Genomic DNA, 25,219 nt, shown 5'->3' with positions numbered 1-25,219 from the left:
GTCTGTCTCTGTCTCTGTCTCTGTCTCTCTCTCTCTCTCTCTCTCTCTCTCTCTCTCTTTCTCTCTCTCTCTCTCATATATTCTCTCTGTCTCTGTCTCTCTCTATGTAGAAAGGCTATGTGAGGACAGAGAGAGAAGGCAGCCATCTGCAACCCAAGACAAAGACAAACGCTCTCACCAGACATCTAACCTGCTGACATGGTCTTGGACTTCTCAGCCTCCAGAATTGTGAGCAAATAAATGTCTGTTGTTTAAGCCACCCAGTCTGTGGTATTTTGTTATAGCAACCCAAGCAGACTAGGCAATACCTCAGGAGCAAAATAATCTAAACTCCAAGAAATAGACCACAAAGACCCAGGCAGCTTTCACTAAATGCGCCTCCTCCCTGTCTTAAACGACAAAACAATGGTTTTCCTCAGATGCTCATAGAAGCAAAGTCCAGCCATCTCATACTCAGTATGCAAAAGGGAAGAACCAAAGTGATGAACCCTTGAATCTGCCCAGTGCCTGCCTCACAGAGCCTCTCCCTCCACCTCTGCAGGGTACATGGCAGTGATTTCCCCTGCCTGCTTGGAAGGAAGAACATGGTCTTCCTTCCCCTTACCACACAGCAATTCCATACTTAACCCCACTGCGATCCCATAAGGGCATAGAATAGGTATTATTGATTGTGTCCTATGTACTGCAGGTGCCAGGTCTTGGCTTATGAGACTCAGAAGTATGTAAGATATTTGATTCTTGAAAAAAGTTACTGTCACTAAACCACGAATTAAAAAACCCGCAAAAAATCAAAACTAATAAAAATTTAGTAAGATGCTGTTATAAACTAACATGTTAGCCTCATAATTATTAAATTTATTGTTAGCAGAATTCCATTACATTTGAAAATACTTTGTGGATTAGATTTTGTTTTTCATTTTATGAGAAATTCTTAAACAAGTACAATTACCAAGGAATCATAGCTAATCATAAACGAAATGAGTTTTACATATGTAACTTTAATTGTTGACCAAAAGATAAAAATCCTTTCAAATGTTTACAGAAAACAAATTCAGTTAATGGGGATGTGGATCACTGTAATATGTCTGAAATGATGTAGAGTGGATTTTCTACAGGAAGCTGGGCGTGAGGCCTATGAAGTTCCTAAATCACCTGATTACCCCATTGCAGGATGAGGATGCCAAACACAGAGGAAATGATTTGCCCAAGGCAAGCCAGTAAGTACAGAGGTGAACCTCAAAACCTCACCTCCACGGCACAGTGCTGCTTCTTTCTGTTCAGTGTCCTCAGGGAGCTAGCTGTCTCCAATAACACCTCTTTCTTTAATAGGATGACATAGACCAGTGCCACTCACCATAAATACACATTCTGGAGTATGTTCACTTATTTGTGCTCTAGTCAATATAATTATCCACCAAAACTCACCAGCCACTCCCTCATCCAATCGTGTAAGATTGTGCCTGAAAGCATTTGGTACCATATGTAAACCTGGAGATTTTGTTGTGTGCCATCTCCCTTAGACAGTTTATCACAAACTGAAATAAAGCCGCTTTTAGCCCTATCCAGAAACACAGGTATACTAAAAAGGAGGGTAGTGTGGTGGATGACTTCCTGAGTTCAATTATCACTGAGTCCTAAGTTTCGAATTCTATGACCTTGACCCAATAACTTCTCCATACCTTGGTTTCCTCGTTTGTAAATCAGGTGATAATAAGATTAGCGACTGATTTGCTTTGAGGTTTTAATGAGATAATGTGTGTACTCCCTTTTCTTGCTATAGTTACGAACATTTTATAAAGTGCTCCAAAACATAAAAAGTTAACTCTTTGTATTATTACTAGCCTTCATAGCTTGTCAATAGTATAGTTGTTTGTCCAGGACTTAAAAAAGTATGCCCAAGAGATAGGCTGGTAGGAATACAAAAGTCACAGCCACTGTAGAGGGGCATATGGCAATACGAGTATGTCGCAGCCTGGGTCTCTGAGAAACTGTGGAGCAGAGACCTCCTGCCAGCCTTCATGGAACCTATATAGCATGAGCTGGAATACTTTTGTTACGTTTAGCCACTGAGATTTAAGAGTCATTTGTTATTGTAACAAATCCTAACTTAATTAATGGAAAGTTTGACCCAGCAACTCCATTTTAGAGATTAATTCTGAAGACATACTAGACAAAATGAGATGTACACAAAACTATTTAGTACAGCTTTGTTTGGAATATCAAAATATTGAGAACAATCTAAATGTGTGGCAAAGAGGATATTGATTAGATGATTCGTGATATATCCATATAGTGCAATACTATGTAGTTGTAAAACATAACCAGAAAATTCTCTATGCAAATATGGAAATATTACCAAGACATTGTGAAGCAAAAAAACCCAAGTTGTACTATATATAGTGCACTATCCTTTGTGTAAAAAAGGGGAAAACGCATATTCATAATGCTTAAATATGCCACAAATACATATCCACACAAAAAAAGAAAATTGATAATGGTGGGTTCAGGGGAATGGGAACTGGGCATTGAGTCAATGCCTTTTTTCTCCTGTATTTTGATTTTTGAGCTATGGAATATTTTTTCTTATTCAACAAATGAAATAAATACCAGAAATAAAATAAAATCACTAGCTGGCTATTTACTGCCTACAGAAACCTTGAAAATGTACCTGCATTTCCAAGTTCATGCCGGGCCATTTTCCCTTTGCACACAATACTTCAGCCTCATGTCATTCCCAGAGGTCCAGGTGGCTTGCATCCTTCCCTCTGTGTGCCGGCACCTCCCTTCCTCTTTCCTTCTGTATGTCTTTCAAGACCTAGCCGTCTTCACTGGAACTAGGCCTCTTTCTGACCCACCAAGGCAGAGTTCCTAGGCTGACTTTCATGTTGACATAACTCTTTTTATATAACCTCCTGTTGCATTTTTATCATGTGAAATTATAATTATCTGTTTACATAAATACTGTATCTTCTAGATAGCAGAACTAGGTCTGGTTCATCTTTTTACCCCTATGGTTCAGTATAGGGCACGGCATAGTGTAGGCATTTAATAACTTTATTCATTGATTTTTGTCATAAATACTTACATTTGAATAACAATGAAGTAATAAAATGTCATGTTTAAAAATGAAGTCTTTCTATGACTGCTGCCAGAGTCCTCAAGCAGCCTGAAATTTTTCCCTCAGTGTGCTTTACAAACGTAATGTTCCATGTGTGCTATGACATTAAAAAGGCTGATATGCTCTAAATCATTCTATGGAGGTAGTTTTAAAATGTTTCATTTTTAATTTGATGGACACTTGCTAGAGTAGCACTACTCCTAAGCAACATTTAAAAAAAAAAAAAGAAAGAAAGAAAGGAAAACAAAAGCACTCCAAAATTAAACTAAATTAATGACTAGATTTAAAAAAGAGAAACAGTTGAGTAAAGGCTATTTGGAGACATGCTGATCATTTTTCTTAAGTAACGTGATTTTGATTGTATAATATCAGTCGCATTGGTTACATTTCCATTATATGTAATAAAATTATATTCAATTTAGTAAAAACCAAATTCCTGTTACTTAGGCACATGATCATTACTCTTAAAAACTTAGGACATAACATCAAACAAAAGTGGTAACATCAATTTTGATAATTCAGTTTTTGAGCCAATATAATAAAAATAAAAACAGCGAAATAATATAAACAAACGTCTAAAATATACTCATTGCCCATGTGCCAAACATTTGACAAGGTCTCATTTTATTTAAGCATCTTAATTACCTGAAGTGCGAAGTAGCTTTAACTCCATTTTACAGATGAGGATAGTGTGGTTCAGAGACAGTAACTTGCTTCATATTACAACACAGCCAAGAAGTTACCACTACAAAGTTTGAACCTAGGAATGCTCTTTCTACTATTCCAAACTTTCCTTCAATAGAGATTGTTTCAAACTCAGTATTAGGAGTTATATTTGAGGAGGCCATCTATAAAATCCGCAATGAGATACAGAAGACTTAAAATGAAATTTAACTTGCCTCTGTATCTCCTAACAGGCCTATGTTCAACGAACACTATACTCAACAGAGCTATATCCAGTAGCTCTCTGTTTTCACCCAATCGTACATGTTGGTTAAAACTAGGAGAGACCTGAAAATTCACACGCATCTCCAAAACATTTCAGATCCACAAAGTTTTTGGACTGACATCTGATTTTGCATTTCACTGATATATTATTGTAAAAATGCTTTGGCTTTTGTTTTTCAGTGAAACCAAACAAAAGTTATAATGTATGGTCTTCCGAATTAATGCATTAATGTCTTCGATAAAACTGTTGTATATACAGCTGTGGCAATATTTAGATATGTAAGCATCTTAGTTTAATACCAAATACACACAGGATCAACATCGAGTTGACTTTGCAGTTAATTTTAATGGGTCTGATGGATAATTTAAGAGGGTGTGATTTCCAGGTTCATACTCCAAACCATAGCATTAAGTGATTTCAGCAGTTGTCTAAATTATGGTGTGTTCCAAAATTAATAGTAAGTTCAGACTGAACTTAATTTTAGTCTGAAAATGTAAAGGCTATTTTTCTCAATTGGGGATTGAAATACTAGAAGTGGCTTTGATATCACTATTGAATTGGCCTCAAAGGCAGCTAATTAGACCACTGTCCTTAAAAGCTGCCTTCTTAGATAGCTTAATAGGTTTGTTATTCTTTTAAAGTAACAGCTTTGTTTAAAATGAAAACTTCCAGTAGATTGCTAAAATAATAAAACAAACACATGGACATTGAAACTTACACTCTTAAAAAACAACAACAACAAAATGAACGAGCAAAAAGAAAATAAATCCGTGACTAAAACTGGCAGATTTTCCTTTATAGCTTGCCTTTGATTTATAAATTTCTATATCTTGCCTCAGGGAGGGTAGTGAAGGGCAAGTTATGGTGCTTTGGGTGCAAATTGTGGTCTGGGTTATGCTAGTTTGTTGCTAGATGTTTAAGCTGCTTATCCAGCACAAACTACTAGCTTTTGGCTACCAAAGTTCAAAGATTTATAGAAGACTGCTCTCTCGATAGCTGTGGTTGCTGTCACTTTAGTTCTCCATATTCAAAACTTCCATACTCTTGATCAGTTTTGACAAATGGCATGCTCAGGAACACTGTGCACTTATAAACTACTTCATAAAAAAACGTTATTAATGTTGATAAAATCCATCTTTTCTAACACTGCATTGGATCAGCCTGAAAACCTTTCTTCTCCCACCCCCAGCGCTGGAAGAGCAGGTACCATGTTTTCCCGAAAATAAGACCTAACTGGAAAATAAGCCCTAGAATGATTTTTCAGGGTGCTCATAATATAAAATAATGTTCATATTTCCCCGAAAATAAGACCAGGTCTTATATGAATTTTTTCTCCAAAAGACACATTAGAGTTTATTTTATATTATGAGCATCCTGAAAAATCATTCTAGGGCTTACTTTCTGGTTAGGTCTTATTTTTGGGGAAACATGGTAAGAGGACGATCTCATCTGATGGGAACGCCCCCAGTTGGGGCTGTGATTGGCCCCTGACACTGTTCACTTGGGCAGCTGCTCGCTGATTCCCAGGGGTCATGGCTCCCAGCGAGGTGATCAGAAACTGTATTCCTGTATGAGGAGCTGCTTCCCTCAAAGCGGAGAAACAAGGGTTTTCGCTGGTTGTTTGTCTACAGCTTTGCCCCAAATGAAACTGACTTTCATTGGCGTGCTCTGATGTAATCCCACTGGAATGTTCATGTTTGCTTGATCTTTGGACACTGGAAAGAGGGAGGGCTGCAGGGAGGCTTGGGAAGTCAGCAGAGGAACAGGAAAAGGTAAAGAAGGGAACAAGAGCTTATGGAGCACCTACTGCATTCCATTCACTGTGTTAAATCAGCTTGTTTAGTCTTATAGCTGCCTTAAGAACTAGAGATCCCCATTTTATTGGTGAGAACACCAAGGCCAATAGCGGGTACTTGCCAGACCCATCCAGTTAGTGGTTAGCTTTCTGTTGCCTAAAGAACCCCCCACCCCAGCTCCATGCCTTCTATGCCACTGTGCAGAAACAGAGGCGTGCAGCTGGAATAGAGGAGGAGGGCGAGGGAAGGGAGGAAAGGGAAAAAGAAAAACAAACGAAAAAGAATGTGCGAGAGCTCTGAAATGCTGCCAATAGTTACTCAAGGTTAATTCTATCTGAGGTAATCCTAAGCAAGATCACAAATTAGGCATTCCTTAACTCATCTTCTTCCAGTTGCTGGGTCACATGGCTCTATCTTTGCTATTTTAGGAGGGTCCTCCTTTTAGGAAGCTATCTGGTAAATTCTCAACTTAATGCCAATCCCTCCCAGAGGCATTGCTATGTAATAGGAAAATTTCACCAAAAGTGTAATGACAAGTCTCTGCAAAATACATTTGAGAAGAGAATACATTTATTTGCTTAGTGATCCAGCTTCCCGGTTTAGTCTTGTATGCAGGAGTTCTGTTTTTTTTTTTCCCCCAGAAACAACTTTCTTGACTCTTGCTTTCAGTTTCTACAATATTCCATTTTTAGATTCCTGACACACCGCCACCTTTCACTTTGGTGGAACAGGCATGAATTTCTTCCCCAGAGGAAGCTCTTTCCTATCTCTGTAGCAATCTGACTTGAAGGCCTGTGAAGACGTTTTGTTTTGATTTCCAGTAGTAAAAATGTAGAAATTTCATTCTAAATTTATTACTAAATAGGTCCATGAACTGTCTATTTGTTGGATTTACCACAATCTAACTTGACAACTGAATGTATGGCTTTGCTCAAAAAGTAGAAAGACACAATGACAAGAACAAAGTTCACCTAGGGAGGAAATGACATCAATACTTTTGTAATATGTTTTAAATGTTAAGTTCATTCAGGGTTGCTATGGGCTGAATATTTGTGGTTCCCAAAATTCATATGTTGAAATCTTAACATGAATTTTGGGAATTTTGGTGATGTTATTGGTGGTGGGCTTTTGGGAGGTGAATAGGTCATGAGGGTGGAGCCTTCATGAATGGGATTAGTAGTAGTACTCTTACACCTTTCACCATGTGAGGACACAGCAAGTCAGCAGTCTGCAACCCAGAAGAGGACCTTCACTAGGCATCAAATCTGTCAGTGACTAGATCTTGGACTGCCAGCCTCCACAATTGGGAGAAACAAATCTGTGTTATTTAAGGCATCCAGTCTATGGTAATTTGTTATAGCAGCTCAAACAGACTAAGACAGGAGTATTTTGGGATACATTCCATGTCATAATATGGAAAATAGGATTTCTTAAGCAAAATAAATGAATATCTTAGTCCTCAACACACATGTACGGTCAGATCAGAGCTTCTATTTTTACAGGTTTGCAATACAGACATGAAGCTGTGGGTATTGTGATTTTTGAAAATGGGAACAAAGATTGTGTCAAGTTTTACTTATTTTTTCCTGTACTTGAGTCATTGTATTTATTGGGTCAGAGTCCATGAGTCTGTAGAAAACACCACTTTGGATGTGACAACAGTCCTAAGTTCCCCGCTTTGATGGGGACTGTGGACAAATAAGACACTTTAAAAATATCTAAATAAAATGAAGTGATAAAAATTAAAAAGGAAAACATGAAGTGATAAAAATTAAAAAGGAAAACAGAAGCTCTACATGCCAAGGGGACCTTTTGTTTATGTAATCGGAGCTGTTCAGAGAGACATGTGAGGTTTTACTGTTAACATTTACCAGTTTCACCTTTAGTACTAACTGAATCCCCCCAGTGTCCGCACCAAGAGGCCATCAAAAGTGGGCGAAGGCTTGGAGAATCATCTTGTCTGATTTTTTTCATAGAGGCTCATCTGTTTCCATTTTAAAAGATATGCAACTTTTCTAAAGAACCCAAACTTCATTCTTTCATATAGGCTCTGAAAAGAATTTGATGTCATTTTGGTATTTTGGAATCTCACCTACCTACAAGGTATAAGCAAATTGCCTTTGAGGCAAATCTCATCACAGAACACACCCTGGTTATCAGTTGGACGGGCCTGTCATCAGTCTCCCTGCCTCACCTTGCCCCTCCGGACTTGCCGCCTCCCAGCCCCAATACTCCCCACTCCCCACATGTCTGAACACACCTTGTCTGCTGGATAATGAGCTTCAGGCTGGGGCTCCCTGGCAAGAAGCAGCTGCCTATGGAACATCAGAGCAATTCTAATCAGGCATGACTCAGCTCTTCCGTGACCTCTGTTCTCATTTTTCCTTGATTAGTTCGGTGTGCTGGTCCTACCTGCGGAAATATGTGTCTGCTCCCCGCACCCCTCACCCCCTGCCCTCTCCAATTTCAAGAGGGAAAATCCCTTTTAAGAGAGATATTTAGAAGATTCTATCATGGAATTCTTGCCGTAAATGGTCTTTCTCTTCTTGCCATTGCCCCAACTATCTCCCTTTACCCCAATTTGCTGTCTGGATGTTTCTCTCTTACTTCAATTTTCTCAGAGTATGGAATTATCAATCTAAAATTAGAATCCAGAATTCATCAGTGTTAGCAATAAAACTTGGCGATTATTTCTTTTAAACTCAAGTTTTTGGCTGTTCAAATATTACTTGATCATAAAATAATTAAAGCATTGATTGATGCGTGTTTCTGTTTAAGTACAATTTTAAATCTTTAAAATGTGATAGGACAATTTATTTTAACCTTACCATTACTGTGATATAGCTTTTTTTCTTTCTGTTGATTTTAAAAGCTTACATGAAGCTGCAAAATGCTGAAGGGGGCACCCTGCTTCAGAAAAAGAGAAGGGACAAAACTGCATGACAAAAAGACTTGGTAGAAAGTAGCAAAAGGAATCTTCGTTGATTTTCTTTTATGACTTTGCCATTGTTTTTCCTTAAAAAGAACAGAAAAGATAACCTACATAAAATATTAATGCTATTTTCAGAGTTCTAGGATAATGCAGAACAGAGTCATTTTTCAAAAAAAGGAAATAGATTTAATTTCTCTCGTAGTGGATCCCCCTCCACTGATTTGCATATTCCTTGACATGGTAAGCAGTATGAAGCTGCCTTGTGTTCATTCCACAGATGGAAAATAGCAAGTACAGGAATTAGCTAAGCGTTCACAAGGACTACCATCTGAGGTTTGATTTTGAATCAGAGATAGTGTCCAAAACACATTCCACTGAGCATGCTTGTCAAAAATCTCACATTCCAGATGCACGAAGAATGCATGCATTGAGCACACACACATCTCGTCCAACAACTGCACCCCAGGTGGCCCCTGCACACACGTGTTCCAACACAATTACAACAGAGCATGCTCCCAAGCCTTCAAGCTTCTTCTACAGCCCTCAGCCAACCAGCTGGCAAAAAAGATGCTCAAGCAGCAGTTGAAGTGGTCCTGACCTCTGGTACCCATGGCCACTCCAGAGAACTTCCTGTGAGCCCCAGGGACTCAGAGGAGGTGATGAGGAGGTTGCCAAGAAAAGCCCCAGGCAGTCAGTCTGCTTTCTGCCATCATTATTCCTCACTCTCATCTTTCCCTGGAGAACATAAACCTGTTTGTGGGGGTGGGTGGTTTTCAGATAGGCCATGCTACCCGGTAGTAACAATAGTTACTAGCAAAATGATGAGCAGGACAATAGTTCTAGCAGAACAATAGTTTTTACATTATCTACTGTTCTCTTGGCTTTCTGGCTTAAAAAAAAAATCATTTTGTTTTTCTATCCTTTTGTTGCAAATGGAATACTGTGCTTAAGCCAAGCAGGCAATGTAAAACTCTGACTTCAAAGCCACTTCTTGATAAAACATAAAACATCCGAGGGTAAAATTCTACAGATAATTAACTGAAACTCAGTGCCCACTTGCCACGGGAGTTTCTGCAGGCAAGGTCTTTCTCATTGTCCTGCTTGCTTTTGTTGCTGTTTCTCCTGTGTTTTGTTAGGCAGGGAGAGGTTTGGAATCCTCTCAGTAAAATTGAACGTTACCGAGCATCGGGAACGTGAATTTCTGCTTAGCCTCGCAGAGGCCTGACACATGCACTGTGTCCTTGCTGGTTTCTTTAGGCCACATCGTTTTGCATCTCTCACTCTGGAAACACCACTGCCTGCACCTTCTCCTGATCCCTTTCCTTACTTTAGAGGAGCAGCATACTTTCTCCCTGAATGTCAGAAATATTGTCTTTTCAACTTTGTTTTGTAAAATGTGATGGTCCTAAATCTACATAAGGCACTGAGTCCCCCTCTTTGGATTTGCTGGTCCTGTGGGTACATTACTGAGCTCCTCTCTCATCTCCCAGCCTTCAAACTCCAGCCCTTCCAATCCCTTTGCTTGAGTCAAGCAGATGGTCTCTCCACTCCAATCCCCCTTGCATTTTTCCACTCCCCACCTCCATGCATTGCCCATTCATCAAGCCACATCTCCCTTTAAATGTGAAGACTCACCTTAAACCCCACCACCTCTTCCAAGGAGCCTCCCCTGATTAAGTAGGGGCGAAGAAACCTCCGAAGCATGACTGACAAACTCCCAATAGATGAGAACACACACACCCCAAAACAAACACAGAAACTCACAAAAAGAGAAAATTACACATTCTCTACTTTTGGATTGTATGCTCCTATGAGATTAACTTTGTACCAATAACCAATTAATCATTTCAAACAATAAGGTATTTTTAATATTGTTGGGAATCACTCAGCAAAATGCTGCTGTTTTTTCTCCCCCACTGATTCTTTCTTTAAATCCCTCTCCCTTTTCTTCTCAGCTTCTTGAATGCACAATGAAAATGGATTGCCACTTGCCCTACACGGGTGATGTGGAAAACACAAAAGAAGCTGGTCTTCAGAATACCTCCTGGGTCTTGAGTCACACTGCCAAGGAAGAACCTGTGTTTGAGACTGATATGTGCCTTAGCCACTTAATTTTCTTGTCAAGGAAGACTTAATGACTGTATGCCTACATATTTCCTGGGCAAACATGTCTGCTATGTTGGTATAAGGGACTGAAAACTCTAGAGAAGGCACTACTGAAAGAATGGGGGGCAAGGTTCCTGATAAAACTGAATGTCCAGCCTCAAATAAAGCTGTTGGAGAGTAAGGGGATTTCTAAAGAGCACTGGATCTGAGGCAATCACATTATAAAATAGAAACAGATATGTTCACTCATCAGCGCTGTCCTCTTGGGTCAGCGTTAATGCCACTTATGGAGGGCTGAGAGATTTGTGGCATAAAATGACCAGAATGAGGAAAAACACAGATGGAATGGTGAAAGCTGGCAATTAGAACATGGCGTCCAACACCACTGCCACAGAAGCTTTCTAGTTACAAAGCCACGTTATGCAACCTTTAAGCGAAACATTACTGATTTTGTGGTTGTAAAACGTACCTTCAACCGCAGAACTCAGTTTTATGACACCTTGAATAAAAACAAAAAGTGGCAGTTATATAATGTACCCGAATTACCTTTTTCAGTCTTCTCATAACAAACACATGCTTCAGATCTGGATGTTTTGCTGGCATTTTGAGAATTTAAATATCAACTTCAAAAACTAATTTTCAGCCCTTGTTTAGACTTGATGGGTGTCTTTATTCCCCATGAAAATCATTTGGGAGAGTTTTTCACTAAATAAGGGATTTGATATGTTTTTGGATAAAAAAAAGGATGAGTCTGTCTGAATGACAATTTCTGTATATAAATCATGCTGGATAATGAGTGGATTGATAAAACTTCACACAACAGGACACCATTGTCTAGTACTTCTTCCTGTTTATTACTGTGTATAGAGATCATTTGCTACATGTTGGAAACAGGGTTTCTGTTGAAACATACAGGTGGTTAAAAAACATGGTGTGATCTGGCAATTTCCTCCTCTGGAGAGGGTGGGCCACAGACTATTTTCTGGTCTGATGTATTCAGTGTTCCTGCTCCCTGCAGGTCATAAGTTGAACAGGCTATTTGAGCATGACAAATTGTTCATGAAGCAAGTGGATATTACCCTTGACTGGATATTCACGTGCATTTTTTTGAGAATTAAAAGGTGAAAATACTAAACTAAGATAAATTAGACCTGGTCCAAAGATTTGATGAAAAAAGTACTTTCTTGTAAGTCATAGTTTTAAATAAATCATATTCCCCAAACTTTATGTGGTAGCCATGATACTTTAAGCTGAGCAAAAACGTCTACAGTTTCGTTTGGTTGACATTCTGGTTCTCTTTCAAGCTGGAGGAGTTTCAAATTGAAAATGGAAACAAAACTGGCAAACCAAATTGGTATCAGCATGAACACACTCTGATTTTAACAGATTATATTCACAAAGAGACAAACTTGTTCTCCATTATAACTTTCCCAAAAAGCTATTTTTAAGTTATCTGTTGAATTTCATGTTTCCTGCAGAACCAGTAGTGTCTGCTTAATGTTTAACAATGGGCTCTTCAGGTGAAAAAGTGTGCATATATATGTATGTTTATTATATATATGTGTGTGTGTTTATTATAAAATTTTCTGATATTAATGATTTGTAGTACACAATCTATAAAGAACAATATAATATATAGTATTCTTTATTCCAAGTTCCCAATAGCCAATTGATTCTCACAGCATGCTTTGGTTGATTTTGGCCAAACATTTGTATCCATAGCCAGCAGATCAATCATCATTTTACAAAATCATGCATTGAATTGCATCCGAATTTGTTCTTTTCCCAGTAAATTTATTATCATTACTTTTTTTATGTTACCTACTGTTAAACTATTTTTCACTTTCATATAAATTATTTTCATTATATTAAAACTCTTTCAACTTCAACTATGTAAATGCTCCCACCCTGGCCTATTTGAAGCTACCAACTTGATGTCACTGAACATAGATGGGCAGTAGCAACCCCATTACGTAGTGTTTCACTATACAAGTACAGTGGATATAAACAACCTTAAGAGTATGGAGAGTAAAATGTAGTCAAATGATTAGGAAGGAAAGAGTTTTAGGTATTTGTTTTTAAATATAATTTATTTAATTGTAAGTTTAAATGATTTAATTTGTAAAAATGGCTGTGTTTAATAATGGGCTCACAAAATTCCTGAAAATGTTAATAATTGGCTTTTGCAAACTAGTATGAACCAGGTCTGGCGTGGCATTGTCATAACTGATGTTTCTTTCCACTCTGGCCCAGAGAAGAAAATCTTCATCTTCAGAATACTTTCAGAGATATTGACAAAAAGGGTTATAATTAACAGAACAAACCGAATGTGAGTAAGGTTAGCATTTACTGTTATTTTGCCAGTAATTTCAAAACCCTTTACGCCTATCATACACAAAAATATTCTATACACAGATCACCCTGGAAATAATAGTTATTGACAATCAACTAAAAACACAACCTAAACGGATTTGGCATTCTTTTGGTCAGTCAACTATGCCAACAGGTATGAGTCATTGGCTTACTAGACAATGATCCTGTTTTTTTTTTAAACAGTCTTTATACAGAAAACCAGGTCAAAATATTGATTTTTTTCAGCCATTTTAATTTTTGTATATAACCATGGTGTCAGCAATAGTTATTCAAATGAAAGGACAACAATGTGCTCTAATCGGTGTAGAAAGGGGCTCTATGCAAGTAAAGTGAGAAAATCTCAACAAATTCTTATGAAAGATGTGGGGGGTGGTAGACCAGAGCCCAGTAATACATTTATTGAGTAAGGGGAAAAGGTAAGTTAAGAAACAAATGCAAGTCTGACTTTAGAACTTTAACTGTACAGATACGTTTAATAAAAGCATTAGTGATTCATTAGTTCCATATGGACTGCTCTTCTTTTTTTAAACCCCAAATCAAACTTTTCCCTATAGTAGGGATAGGATTTTATATTGCAAAGTAACTATGTTATAGTGAAAAACTAAAATTAGCTAAATCTAATTAGATAGCTAATATTAAGAAAAATTATATGAGGGGAAACATATCTTTTATCTTAAAATACAAATATTTAAAAATTTTGAATATTTACAAAATGATTGATGTTGATGCTGAAAAGCTACACACAGCACTGCTGACTTTCAGGACACACAATAGACATTATCTGGTGACTGGCTGACATTGACATTACCTGGAACTCAGGGTAAGCCATAACACATACATATAAGAGTATATTTATATACACAATGGGTCCTACCCTCCACCACCCCACAGTTAATTTTTCGTAGTCTGCAGAAATATTTGAAAAATAAAATAGGAGGAAAAAAGAGAGAGAAAAGGAAAAGAAAACCAACTGTTCTGTCCTCAACTTACTATCTTTAGTGGAGCAAAATTCCTAATCTTGTGGGTGATTCACGCAGACTAAGTCCATTGTCTCCCTGCAAGTCAGAGCCAATCACTAACCAGATATGCTTCCTGCAGCAGTTGTCCAACTCCAAAATTATTCCACCCTCTTTTCTACCACTTTCACTTAATGATTAATTTCAACTGATCTAAAATAATTCTTAGAAGGAAGGGTTAGGTTAAAATAATTCAAGCTAAAGTGTGAATAACTAGGGCTCACTAAAACCCTCCAATGACATCTCATTTTTATTGAACTATCAATCAACTGTTTAGCCCTGGCCAGCAAGGCGCTGCGTGATATATCCCTGGTTTATTTCCCTATTTTTTTCCACTTCATCTCACTTGACTTTTTCCCTTATTCAAGATGCTTTAGTTACTTTGGTATTCTCCCTGTGCTTTGCAATGCTAATTCCTTTCTGCCCCTGGCTAGTGCACTTGCTGCTTCCTCTGGCTTGAATGCTCTCCCCTTACCTACCAGGTATGTTCCTAAAGCTAGCTCTTTTTCTTCATTCAGATTTTACTTCAAATGTCACTTCCACGGAGAGTTCTTCCTTGATTACTGTATTTAGAGCAGCCCCAGTAATAATTCTCTAGGCCATCTTTCTTTTTTATTGTTTCTTTTTTTTTTAAATAAAAAATCACTACTTGGAATTATCTCATCAATCTATCATTTGGTTCCTTGTTTTTATCTATCTTCCTCAACAGAATGAAGCAGAATGCAGTCATGCACCTGGTCTGTCTTGCTTGCTGCTGTAACTGACTAGAAGAGTGCCCGGCATAGAGCAAATACTCAGTAAATGTTATTGAGTGAATAAGTGACCGTTCTCAAGTATTTCCAGGTGTCCTAAAAGAATATTTTATCAATCCCAGCAAATGTAATTCAAATATATTATCTTAACTGTGGATATTTTTGAACAGAGTCCTCAGAGGCTGGTTTTCATGGACGTTAGTGAACATTGACATGTGTAGTGAATATATGTAAGTTGCTGCAAATATTTTGGTTTCAGGATTATAATGTTAAAAAGGTTCCCAAGAAGGAAGTTTATCAACTAATTAGAGACAAGATGATACCCTAAATGGACTTCAAGGAATATCAGTTAATTGAGTTTATATCCAAGTATTTCTAGAGTCTACAATTCTCGTCTCTACTGTCATCACCTTAGGCTAAATTATCATAGCAATGTTCACATGAATCTGTGTTCACATTAGTCTGTGTTCACATAAGATACGTGTAGAGAAAGAGGCACTAAAAAAGAGCCATTCTGTTTTTAATATTCTCCTTTCAATGCATTCTTAATACTCAAGCTGGAGTGATCTTTTCAAAAGGCAAGTCCATTATATGATATCCTTCACCCCTTTAAAAGTCTTAAGTGGTGTTTCATTATTCTTAAGCTAAAGATCAAAAGCTTTAATGTGACTTGCAAAGCTTTTCATGATGTCACCCATGGCAGAATAAAAATGGCTACAAATTCCTCCATACACCTCCCATAGAGAGGTGGGGCTTATGTGCCTTCTTGAATCTGGGCAAGCTCTGTGACTGCTTTGACCATTACAATATAGTGGAAATGATGCTCTCCCAGTGTTTATGCCCAGGCCTTATGAAACACACAGCTTCTTCCTCCTGTCTCTTGGATAATTTCCTCTCGGAACCTCGAGACACAAGGTCAGAAGTTCTGAGACTACTATGATGGAAAGGCCATGTATAGACATTCTGATAAACAATATCAGCCGAGGGAAGAAGTTAGAAGACCAGGAGGAAACTGTTGGTGAGAGCTGGGAGGACAGCAAAAAGAATTGTCTATGGAGACTGGAAGAAAAGGCAACTTTTCTGATATGGTGACAGAAAGTTTGGCAACATTGTGTAGTAACATGGAAAATAGAAAATACACTTAATCAATTCTTAGATTTTAGTAAGATTTCCAGGCAGAATGTTTAAAGTACCAATTCGTTTTATTAAATAGTTGCATATGATAAAATATAGATATAGATGATTTTAAAAAGGAACTGTTCAGTTTTCAAGCAAAATTTAGAAAAAATATAGAGCTAGTACTTGTCAGTTTAGAAAAAGGTAGAAGGGCTTCACATCCCGAGCCTTTTTAAAGCAAAAGGCCTCAAAGTAGGAAATTGACTGAGGGGGAAAGTCATCATAAGGATGTGGCTGTAAGACGCTTATACAAATGATTTTAGAAAGATTTAAGTGTCTGCCTCTAAGTTTGTAAAGAGAAAAAAGGACTTCTAAGAAGAGTAAGGGGATTGTTCCACAGCACCCTGACTCTGAGCCCAGGCTGAAGAAGAGCCTGTCTTGAGAATTGTGAACTTGTGTTTTGTCTAACGGAGTGAAGTCTAATAAGAGTCATAGGAAACCCACAAAGATTTTAGAGAAGCGTATTAGTGGATACATTATCAACTTGGACAAAAATGGGCAGAAGTAGTTCAAAGTGAAAAAAAATGTTAAAGCCCCCAAACTTCTATGGTCAGGAAATAGGCTGAGAAAATTATTCAGCTGTAAATGCCATTTCTTATGTGCTATGGACTGAACTGTGTCCCCTTCTCCAATTGCCCCACCCCCAACCAATTCATATATTGAGGTCCTATATACTGAGGTCCTAACTAATGCCCAAAGTGGGGCCTTTGGGAAGTAATTAAGCTTGATAAGGTAATGAAAGTAGGACCCCATGATGGGATTAGTGCTCTTATGAAAAGAAGATACAGTTTTCTCTCTCCACATGTATGCACTGAAGACAACCCACATGAGCACACAGCAAGAAGGCAGCCATCTGCAAGACAGGAAGACAGTCCTCACCAGAACCTAACCGTGCTGGCACCCTGCTCTCAGACTTCCAGTCTTCAGAACTGGGAGAAATATCTGTTGTTTAAGTCAGCCAGTCTGTGGTATTTTGCTGTGGCAGCCTGAGCTGACTAAGACATTATGGAAACAGTATAATTCAGAAGGTGCAACCAACCAAGAGTTTGGAGGGTAGAAACAAGAACTGTAGAGAATAATTCCCAGGGAGCAGGACTGGGCTTCCCAGTCAAGGGACTGGTATTATTTGAATTTCAGAATTGCTATGGAGCAGAGATTGCTACATGTCCCTTGTTCCTCCAGTCTATGAATGAGAGTGCTCATTGCATTTATCTAAACTCTGTATCACCAGTGTGTCCTGGATGTGTGTAGAGCAGATACCTACCTATCCATTCTAGTTCACAAATCTTCATATTGAGAGAAACTGTACTAGAGAACTGTATCAAAGCAATGTCATTAACACCTGAACCTTATTTAGATGGTAGGAACCTGGACCTCAACCTTGAACTTCATGCCATAAACAGATAAGATTTTTCAGAGGCCTTTAGAAGAAGTGAGTATATTTTGCTTTACAGAGGAATCTAAATATGTGTCCACAGGGTAAACCATGGCTGACTAAAGATGGCCACAAATTAATTGAAACTGTTCCAATTCAGAGGTGGCATCTCTGTCATTCTCTTTGATGTGGGAGGGCTCTGTGACTGCTTTGACCAATATGGTGGAGTCATGCTAATGTTAGTATCTGGGCCCAGACCTTAAGACTTCCTGTCTTTTGGACACTATCCCTGAGAGCCTTGAGCTGTCATGTAAGAAGTCTTGAAGCTGCAATGCTAGAGTTGCCACTTACAGGTGCTCTGTTTAACAGTCTCAGAGGAGCCCACACTCCCAGACATTGAAACCAAGGTGCCAGGTATATGAATAACGAATGCCATCCTGGACCCCCCAGACTCACCCAACCTCTCGAAATGTGGAACAGAGGATCACCCAGCTGAACCCTGCCTACATTCTTGACCTATAAGATCATAGGATATAATAAAGTGGTTGTTTTTAAGCTGCTATGCTATACTTCGGGGTGATACTATAATGTTATGTAGCAACAGATCACTAAAACAGTTACCTATGTCTAAATTCTCTGACCTCACCTTGAATTTCATCTCTTAGCTTTCTGTACTACAGCCATCCCACCCTTTGAATTCTCTGAATATTAACATGTGCTCTCCCTCACCCTTGTTGATCTTTCAACTCTTAGTTTATGAGTATTTTGTCAGGGACATTCTCCCTGACCCTCTAGATTAGTTTTTTTGTTACAATAGATTCTCCCACAAGAACTGTAGTCCTTTCTTTCAGAGCAGTTACCTGTGATTATTTCATTAATGCCAACCTCCACCTCCAGACTGTACACTCCATGAAAAGAGAACAGGACTCTTTGATCATCACTGAATTCCCCGAGTCCAGCAGTGTGTCTGGACAAAGTAAGCGCTGAGTAAATATTTGCTAAGTAGATGAATGAAATATTTGATGCAGCTGATAAGGACTCCCTCCTTACCATAGCCTTTTAATAATTGTGCCACTATTCTTCTATCACATACTGTGAACATTTGGATTCAAAATCTTGTAATTGGGGAAGGACAGTGTGACTAATACTAGGCCGATGCGCCTGCCTTGCTGCTGTCTGTGAAGGCAGCTCAGCACAAATGAGGTTGATGAAGTTCCTTTTAGTGAGCAACTCCTCCTCCCGGTACAGAGAATAGGAAGTGACAGGCTGCTTCTGGGCGTGTGTGGGCACAGGAGTGCAGAGACAGAAAACAGTCAGTGCCTGCTCACGTTTGCGTCGTTGGTGAAAATCAAGGAATATTCCTGAGAATCTAAAGAAAGTCGCAGCTGCTCAAGTCGTTTAAATTATTTCTAAGTTTAAGTTTAGAAATAATTTCTTACTAGATTATGAGCTCTTTTCTATCATATCCCTTCATCCAAAACTGGAGGAAGGAACTGCTATGCTGTATGGCTGAGTGCTGTTGTCTAGGTAAAGACTGTACCTTCCATAACCACTGCCCCCAGAGTTGTTCTTTATATCTGATTTGTATTCTAATGTTTTCCCAAATGCACTTCCCCACTTATTTAGTCCTGTGGATGTGGAAAATAGATGATCCATAGGAAATAGTGTTTCTTAGCATTTTTCTGTTCTATAAGTTTTTAGCCAGTCATGTTTGCTGTAAGTGAAATAAGCCCACGTATCTATAAATGTTCTCATAACTTCGATTATAATTTAAAAAGTATTTGCCTCATTATATTTCTACTTAACACTAGTCTCCAAATGGGTCCATGTACAATATTTCATTAAACAGGTTCAGTAGAGCTCCAGTCAGAGAAAGGAAGACCTTCATTTACTCCTAATATTCCCACTCTTTATAAAAGAAAACAATCCCGAATGGCAGGGCTACTATGTAGACAGGCATTTTCCATGTCATTTTAGTGAATGCACACACTCTGGGACTTTGCCCATTTCGACTTCTCTGATTTATTCTCCCTCCCTAAGTGCACAATACTATACTTGTCCCTTTTGAACATGTAACAGATTAAAGAGGTGGGAAGGAGGCAGATGTAGGCACACCTTTGATCTCTCATCCTTGGGGGTTAAGAGAGGGCAGACACCTGGCGGCTGCTGAGCTGGAAACAAAACACAGCCTGGACTGAAATTACCTTAAAGGGAACCACAGCTCCAGCCAGAGGTAGAACTGGATTGGCTGAATGGGCACGGAGGGAGGAGAGCCCACAGGTGGGCAGAGGCCACAACACTATGATTCCGGCTAGTTGGGGCTTGGTAAGAATGACCATTTGTTAGGCGAGGACTGGAAAGATCAGGCAACTGTACTAAGAAAAAAATGAAACGTAATTCTTTGGCAAGTAATATTGCAAACTGTTCAGCTGTGCACAAATGCTGTAAGGCAATTTTGATGGCAATTCAGGAAACTTTCAAAGAAAGGATTTAGTAACATTTTCCCCCCTCTTAGTGGAACTTTCTTTTTAGTAAGGATTTCTTTGCACCAGGATGTTGTAAATGTTCTTAGTCAAAATGAGACTGGAGCGTTTCCTATGATTTTCGGTGAAACTGCATTGCCCCCTGGCGTCTGAATGAGGTTGTTACACCATCACATAACCTAAAGAATGCCAATCAAGCTGGGTAAGGATGCAGACAGACCAATCTCGGATCAGAGACTATAGTTTGAAACCTCAAATCTAGGCATGGTTTAATAAGACCTGGAATGAAAATTTGAAATTACGACTCTTTGTTTCTCTACCATCAGCGGAGTCTCCTGAGATTTTCAAGTAACTCTTAAAAGAAATGGATCAGATTCTAATTTGCCAATTTTTAACATACAAGTGGTCATGTGAGTGGCTACCACACACCGACCCATTTTCCAGAACCAGTTTAGATATCTCTTGTGTAGTAAAACCTCTCCTGACTTCTCCTCAGCATTTGGTACACACCTGAACGGTCATGGCTTTCTCTGCCTTCACGCTTCTCTCTCTGATGGAAACTTGAATGTGGGGATTATACCTGATTTATCTTCGTATCCACTGTGACTATAATGGTCCCTGGCAGATGCTATGTATCTAACAAAAATGTGTTGTTTGTTGGTTGCATATAAAAATGCTGTTCACAATAGGACCAAATACACTTCTAGATCAACAGCTGCCGAAAGTCAATATAGTAACCAAATTGGAGGCAGGGGAAGGGGAACGTGGTCCTTGGATGGGACTTAGGGGGTCCTTAAACCCCCTGAAACTGTCAGGCACTATGGCCAATTATGGGGGAGAATGGTTAGAATAATCTAAAGCTAGAGTATGTCTAGCTCTAACAATCTAGGGATCTAGAAAACTATTTAAACTTTAACTTCCATTTCTTTCCCAAGTGAACCTCCATTCTAGAGAGATCGTGAGTATATTCATTATCACCAATTTAATTGCAAATTTCTTTGGGGCAGATATTTCTAAGAGTAAGTGTAAATCTTCTGAATGAAGACAATGTGACATGTTGACTGAGGCCATCAATCTTGAGCTGAGTGACCATAAGCATGAGACGTTGGGGTCTGGACAGGTTATGTGTTTTGAAGGGCAGAATATAAAGGCACCAGAACTATGAGTCAAGGGTCAGATTCACCTATTTACAATGGATACAGTGTTATTCTGCTTTGGATATTATCTTAGGGCAGAAGAAATGACCAGATTTGAATGATCAATTGCATTAGGATGAGTCAAGAGGTTGATATTATGAGCAAAACTGCGTTTAGGTTATAATAAATATTGTCACATTAATACTATCAATAAAAGCTTTTTGAAGCTATTTGTTATGCTTTTAATCAAAATAAAAAAATTCGGGGCGGATGGGTGGCTCAGTTGATTAGAGCGTGGGTTCCGGGCAACAGGGCTGCCGGTTCGATTCCTACATGGGCCAGTGAGCTGCACCCTCCACAACTAGAATGAAGTCAATGAGCTGCAGCTGAGCTCCTGGTGTCCAGATGGCTCAGTTGGTTGGAGTGCATGCTCTCAACCACAAGGTTGCCGGTTCGACTCCCGCAAAGGATGGTGGGCTGCGCCCCCTGCAACTGACAACTGCAACTGGACCTGGAGCTGAGCTGCGCCCTCCACAACTAAGACTGAAAAGACAACTTGAATTGGATGGAGCTGATGAGAATCCTGGGAAAAACACAACACTGTTCTGGTCCTGGAAATATACACACTATTCCCAAATAAATAAATAAATAAATAAAAATTTCAAGGAAGAAATCCAGCATAGTAGAGGCACAAGTCATAGCTGTTAAGAGCTTGAATTTTGGAGTCAAACTTAGTAGGTACAAACATCGACTATGCCACTGCCCAGCCATTCAACCTTGAAAAAGTCACTAATGTTTTCTGTGTCTCAGTGTCCTCAATGATCAAAATGAGGATGCCACTAATAGCATATACTGTTTGGTACCTAGTAAGTGTTTGTTGATGTAAACCATGTGAGTTTCCCATTATGGTTAACTATGGGAAATTAAAAAAAAATTCTGTACTGTTGACAGAGCCAGGATCCAGGCCACGACCATTCTTTGAGACATTATTAAAGCTCCCAAATAAAAGGAATGTTCTAGGTAGTAGGGCTTCTTTAGTGCTGGTCTTTCCCCTGAACCTGGCCACAATGCAAACCTGGAATTAAGCACATCACTGACACATCCAGACTGGCATAACTGGACTTCTGAGAGTATGTTGGGGCCTGAAAAGGTCCACCCTTGTCCCATTCCAGTGCAGAGTTCCACTCTCAGAGCTAGCCCAGAGCTTGAAAGGTCACTGGGAGTGAGGGTCAAGGGCAGTGTTCTTTGACCCTGCTTCCTTTTGAAAGGGTCCAGAATACACCACTGTGGCATAAAATTGTTTTGAGCTGTTGGCATTTGAGAATAGACTTTTTTTCTGAATTCCCTCATCTGCCTAAAAGCAGAGCCTCTCCAAAGAACTCAGTTGTCATAAATCTACTCCTCAGGAGTTTCTTCAACCACAGAAGATTGACTCTTATCACCAGAAAGGAGAAATGTCACCATTTAAACAGACATTGTCACAAAACTATTACATCTCTCACCTATTCTCCGAGGGGCCCATTTTATCTTTCCTAAGAGTCTTTTGTAAGTGCCTTTCTCTTCCTTCTTTCCCCCTATTTACATGGCACACAAGCTTCAAATTCTAATCAGCCCCTCAAGTCATATTTTTCTGTGAACTCCTGTGTGTACATAAATAATAATCTGTCTTTTCTCTTGCTAATCTATCTTTTGTCAGTTTAATTCATAGACCCCAATGAAAGAACATAAGAGGGTAGAGGAAAAATTTTTCATCCCCAACATGTTCCTGTACGGCTTTGGCCAAATATTGGACTCTACTGTGCTAAATCTCTACTCAGGTCCTCAGAACTAGCTTGACACCATGTACCAGGATATTCTCAGTTTAAGACACTATGGCAAATTTAAGCCCACCATAAATCAGAAATAAAATGCCTCATAATATTTGGTGTGTTAATATTTGTAGAGCATCTTTGAAAAATGTCAGACAAATACAAGGGCTAGGTAAGTGTTTTTTAAAATAAAAATAAATATTTACTATAGTGTATAATCCCAATCTTTAGGACAAAACAATGCAGATTAATTTTAGGGTTCCAAGCCTTCTAGATATTTTTCTTATTTGACACTGCGTCTTCATAATCTTGCATATATGATGATGTAAAAAAGGAACACTATTAAGAACATTAATCTTTTTACTGTTGGAATAAGATGATCAAAGTGAGATCATTTTAACTAATTTCTACCATTTGAAGTGAAACCATTTGAAGCAAAGCTGGAAACCACTAACTTCCTGGACATCTGTGTCTCCCATTTTGCCCCCCAATTTTTATTTGTTAGTTGTCAGCTAAATCTTTATGTGACTGCAATATCTACTCCACAGAAGCAAATTCATCTTAGAGGTTTTCATTTTCATTGGCAAATAATTTGCAAAAATGTTGACTGTCATTCTTTAAGCCTGAAGCAAAAATGCAAGGGAATGTTTTCTACAAGTGTAATCAAGCATAACATTGTGTGATGTTTATGAGAAATTTCTAAGTAATTTGCATTTCAATGTCTCTAAATGTAAATAATTCTAATTATCCATGCTTGTATTAACCATATCCTGAAATTTATATTTGACAACTGTCAGGGAAGCGAAATGGTTGATATTTGGTTGATTAAATCATCTAACATTAACTTTTCCATAGCTAAGCACTTTGAGATACAAGTTAATTAATTTTAGCTTACTTTATTAAGAACATTTCTGTATGTATGATGATGGATGTTAACTAGACTTACGGTGGTGATCATTTTGTAATACATAAAAATATCAAATCTTCACGTTGTATCTGAAACTCACATAATGCTAGTGTTAATTATATCTAAAAAAAAAAAAAAAAGTACATTTGAAAAGATTAAGCTGCTTGACCCTTGGTTGAAACCATTTAATAGCCTCCCATTGCAAAATTTTCAGAATTCTTCATATGGCATACCACATACTGGGTTACCTGGACCCTTATTATTTCTTGTTTTATCTTAGACCACTCCTGTACCCTCTTCCCTCTCCCCACCACCAATCTCTATGTTCTAGCTACACTGGACTTCTTTTAGTTAACTTTTTTTTCTCATTCCTGCCTCTGGCCATTGTCCTTTACTGTTACCTCACCTGGAACTCAAGGAAGATTTCCTTGAGGAAGGGGCAATGAGTTTTCCCTGACCACACACTTCATGGATGCCCTACAGTCCTAACGCTTCTCTTTATGAAGCACTTGTAACCACTGTAAACAATTATATGCATAAGCATTAAAAAAAAAAAAAAAGTCTGAGGGGGCGGCTGGTTGGCTCTGTTGGTTAGAGCACGAGCTCTGAACAACAAGGTTGCTGGTTCAATTCCCACATGGGATGGGATGGTGGGCTGAGCCTCCTGCAACTAAAGATTGAAAACGGCGACTGGACTTGGAGCTGAGCTGCGCCCTCCATAACTAGATTGAAGGACAATGACTTGGAGTTGATGGGCCCTGGAGAAACACACTGTTCCCCAATTGAAAAAAAAAAAAAAAAGATTACAAAAAAGACAAAAAGAAAAAGAAAGCAGATTATCTGCTTCTTGAAGTCATGGCAGAGCCTGGGTCTGTGTTATTGTTGTGTCCTCAGACTCCTGAGGACACAATAGGTGCTAAATAAAGGCTTAATAACTAAGGGAAGGAATTCTTAATTCTACCTATTCTTAAATTGGCAATTCATGCTTTCCTGATTCTTGGCTGTACTTCAGCAGAAAGGATAATTATGTCATGAAAGTTAATTATTGAAGTCTGAGATGGAGCCAGTTATTTTCATTAAGGGAGAAAATAGATTTTGAACTTGAATTCTCCAGGAGCTAGCTTTCTAAACTAGTATTTGATCCCACACATAGCTATGCATAATGGGAATGTAATCTGTAAGAGATCCTAAACAGATATAGTCTCAATAAAGTAATTCCATTTTTTATTTTTTAGAATCTATTTTAAACAAATAATCATAGATGCTTTTACCCTTGTCCCCATAGTCTATTC

The 25,219-nt window shown here is 38.6% G+C and overlaps 2 protein-coding genes across 27 annotated transcripts in view; one reads left to right on the top strand and one right to left on the bottom strand.

Moving 5' to 3' along the window:
- Positions 1-11,394, top strand: part of LOC141573164 (uncharacterized) — a 31,904-nt gene extending 20,510 nt beyond the window's left edge. The window contains exons 5-7 of one of the 4 annotated variants that reach the window (XM_088797923.1): positions 111-228; positions 1,116-1,217; positions 10,751-11,394. In XM_088797923.1, the coding sequence (XP_088654049.1) occupies positions 111-228; positions 1,116-1,217; positions 10,751-10,769 (239 nt within the window). In that variant the 3' untranslated portion in view covers positions 10,770-11,394. Of the gene's footprint in view, positions 1-110; positions 260-1,115; positions 1,218-10,750 lie in introns of those variants that run through there. The other 3 variants (XM_088797925.1, XM_074340280.2, XM_074340281.2) reach the window with 3 other exon arrangements.
- DLGAP1 (DLG associated protein 1) overlaps positions 1-25,219 on the bottom strand; it is an 855,894-nt gene that overhangs the window by 85,855 nt on the left and 744,820 nt on the right. For 13 of the 23 annotated variants that reach the window (XM_019755703.3, XM_019755707.3, XM_074340265.2 and 10 more), the window contains one exon: positions 11,371-11,400. The exons of the other annotated variants lie outside the window; for them this stretch is intronic. In XM_019755703.3, coding sequence (XP_019611262.1) covers positions 11,371-11,400 — 30 coding nt within the window. The remainder of the gene's footprint in view (positions 1-11,370; positions 11,401-25,219) is intronic. 23 annotated transcript variants of the gene reach the window in all.

This window comes from Rhinolophus sinicus, chromosome 4 (genome assembly GCF_057876585.1).
Source record: "Rhinolophus sinicus isolate RSI-liver-muscle chromosome 4, RSI-T2T, whole genome shotgun sequence".
Taxonomy (NCBI): domain Eukaryota; kingdom Metazoa; phylum Chordata; class Mammalia; order Chiroptera; family Rhinolophidae; genus Rhinolophus; species Rhinolophus sinicus.
This window is presented reverse-complemented; position numbering and strand designations above follow the sequence as displayed.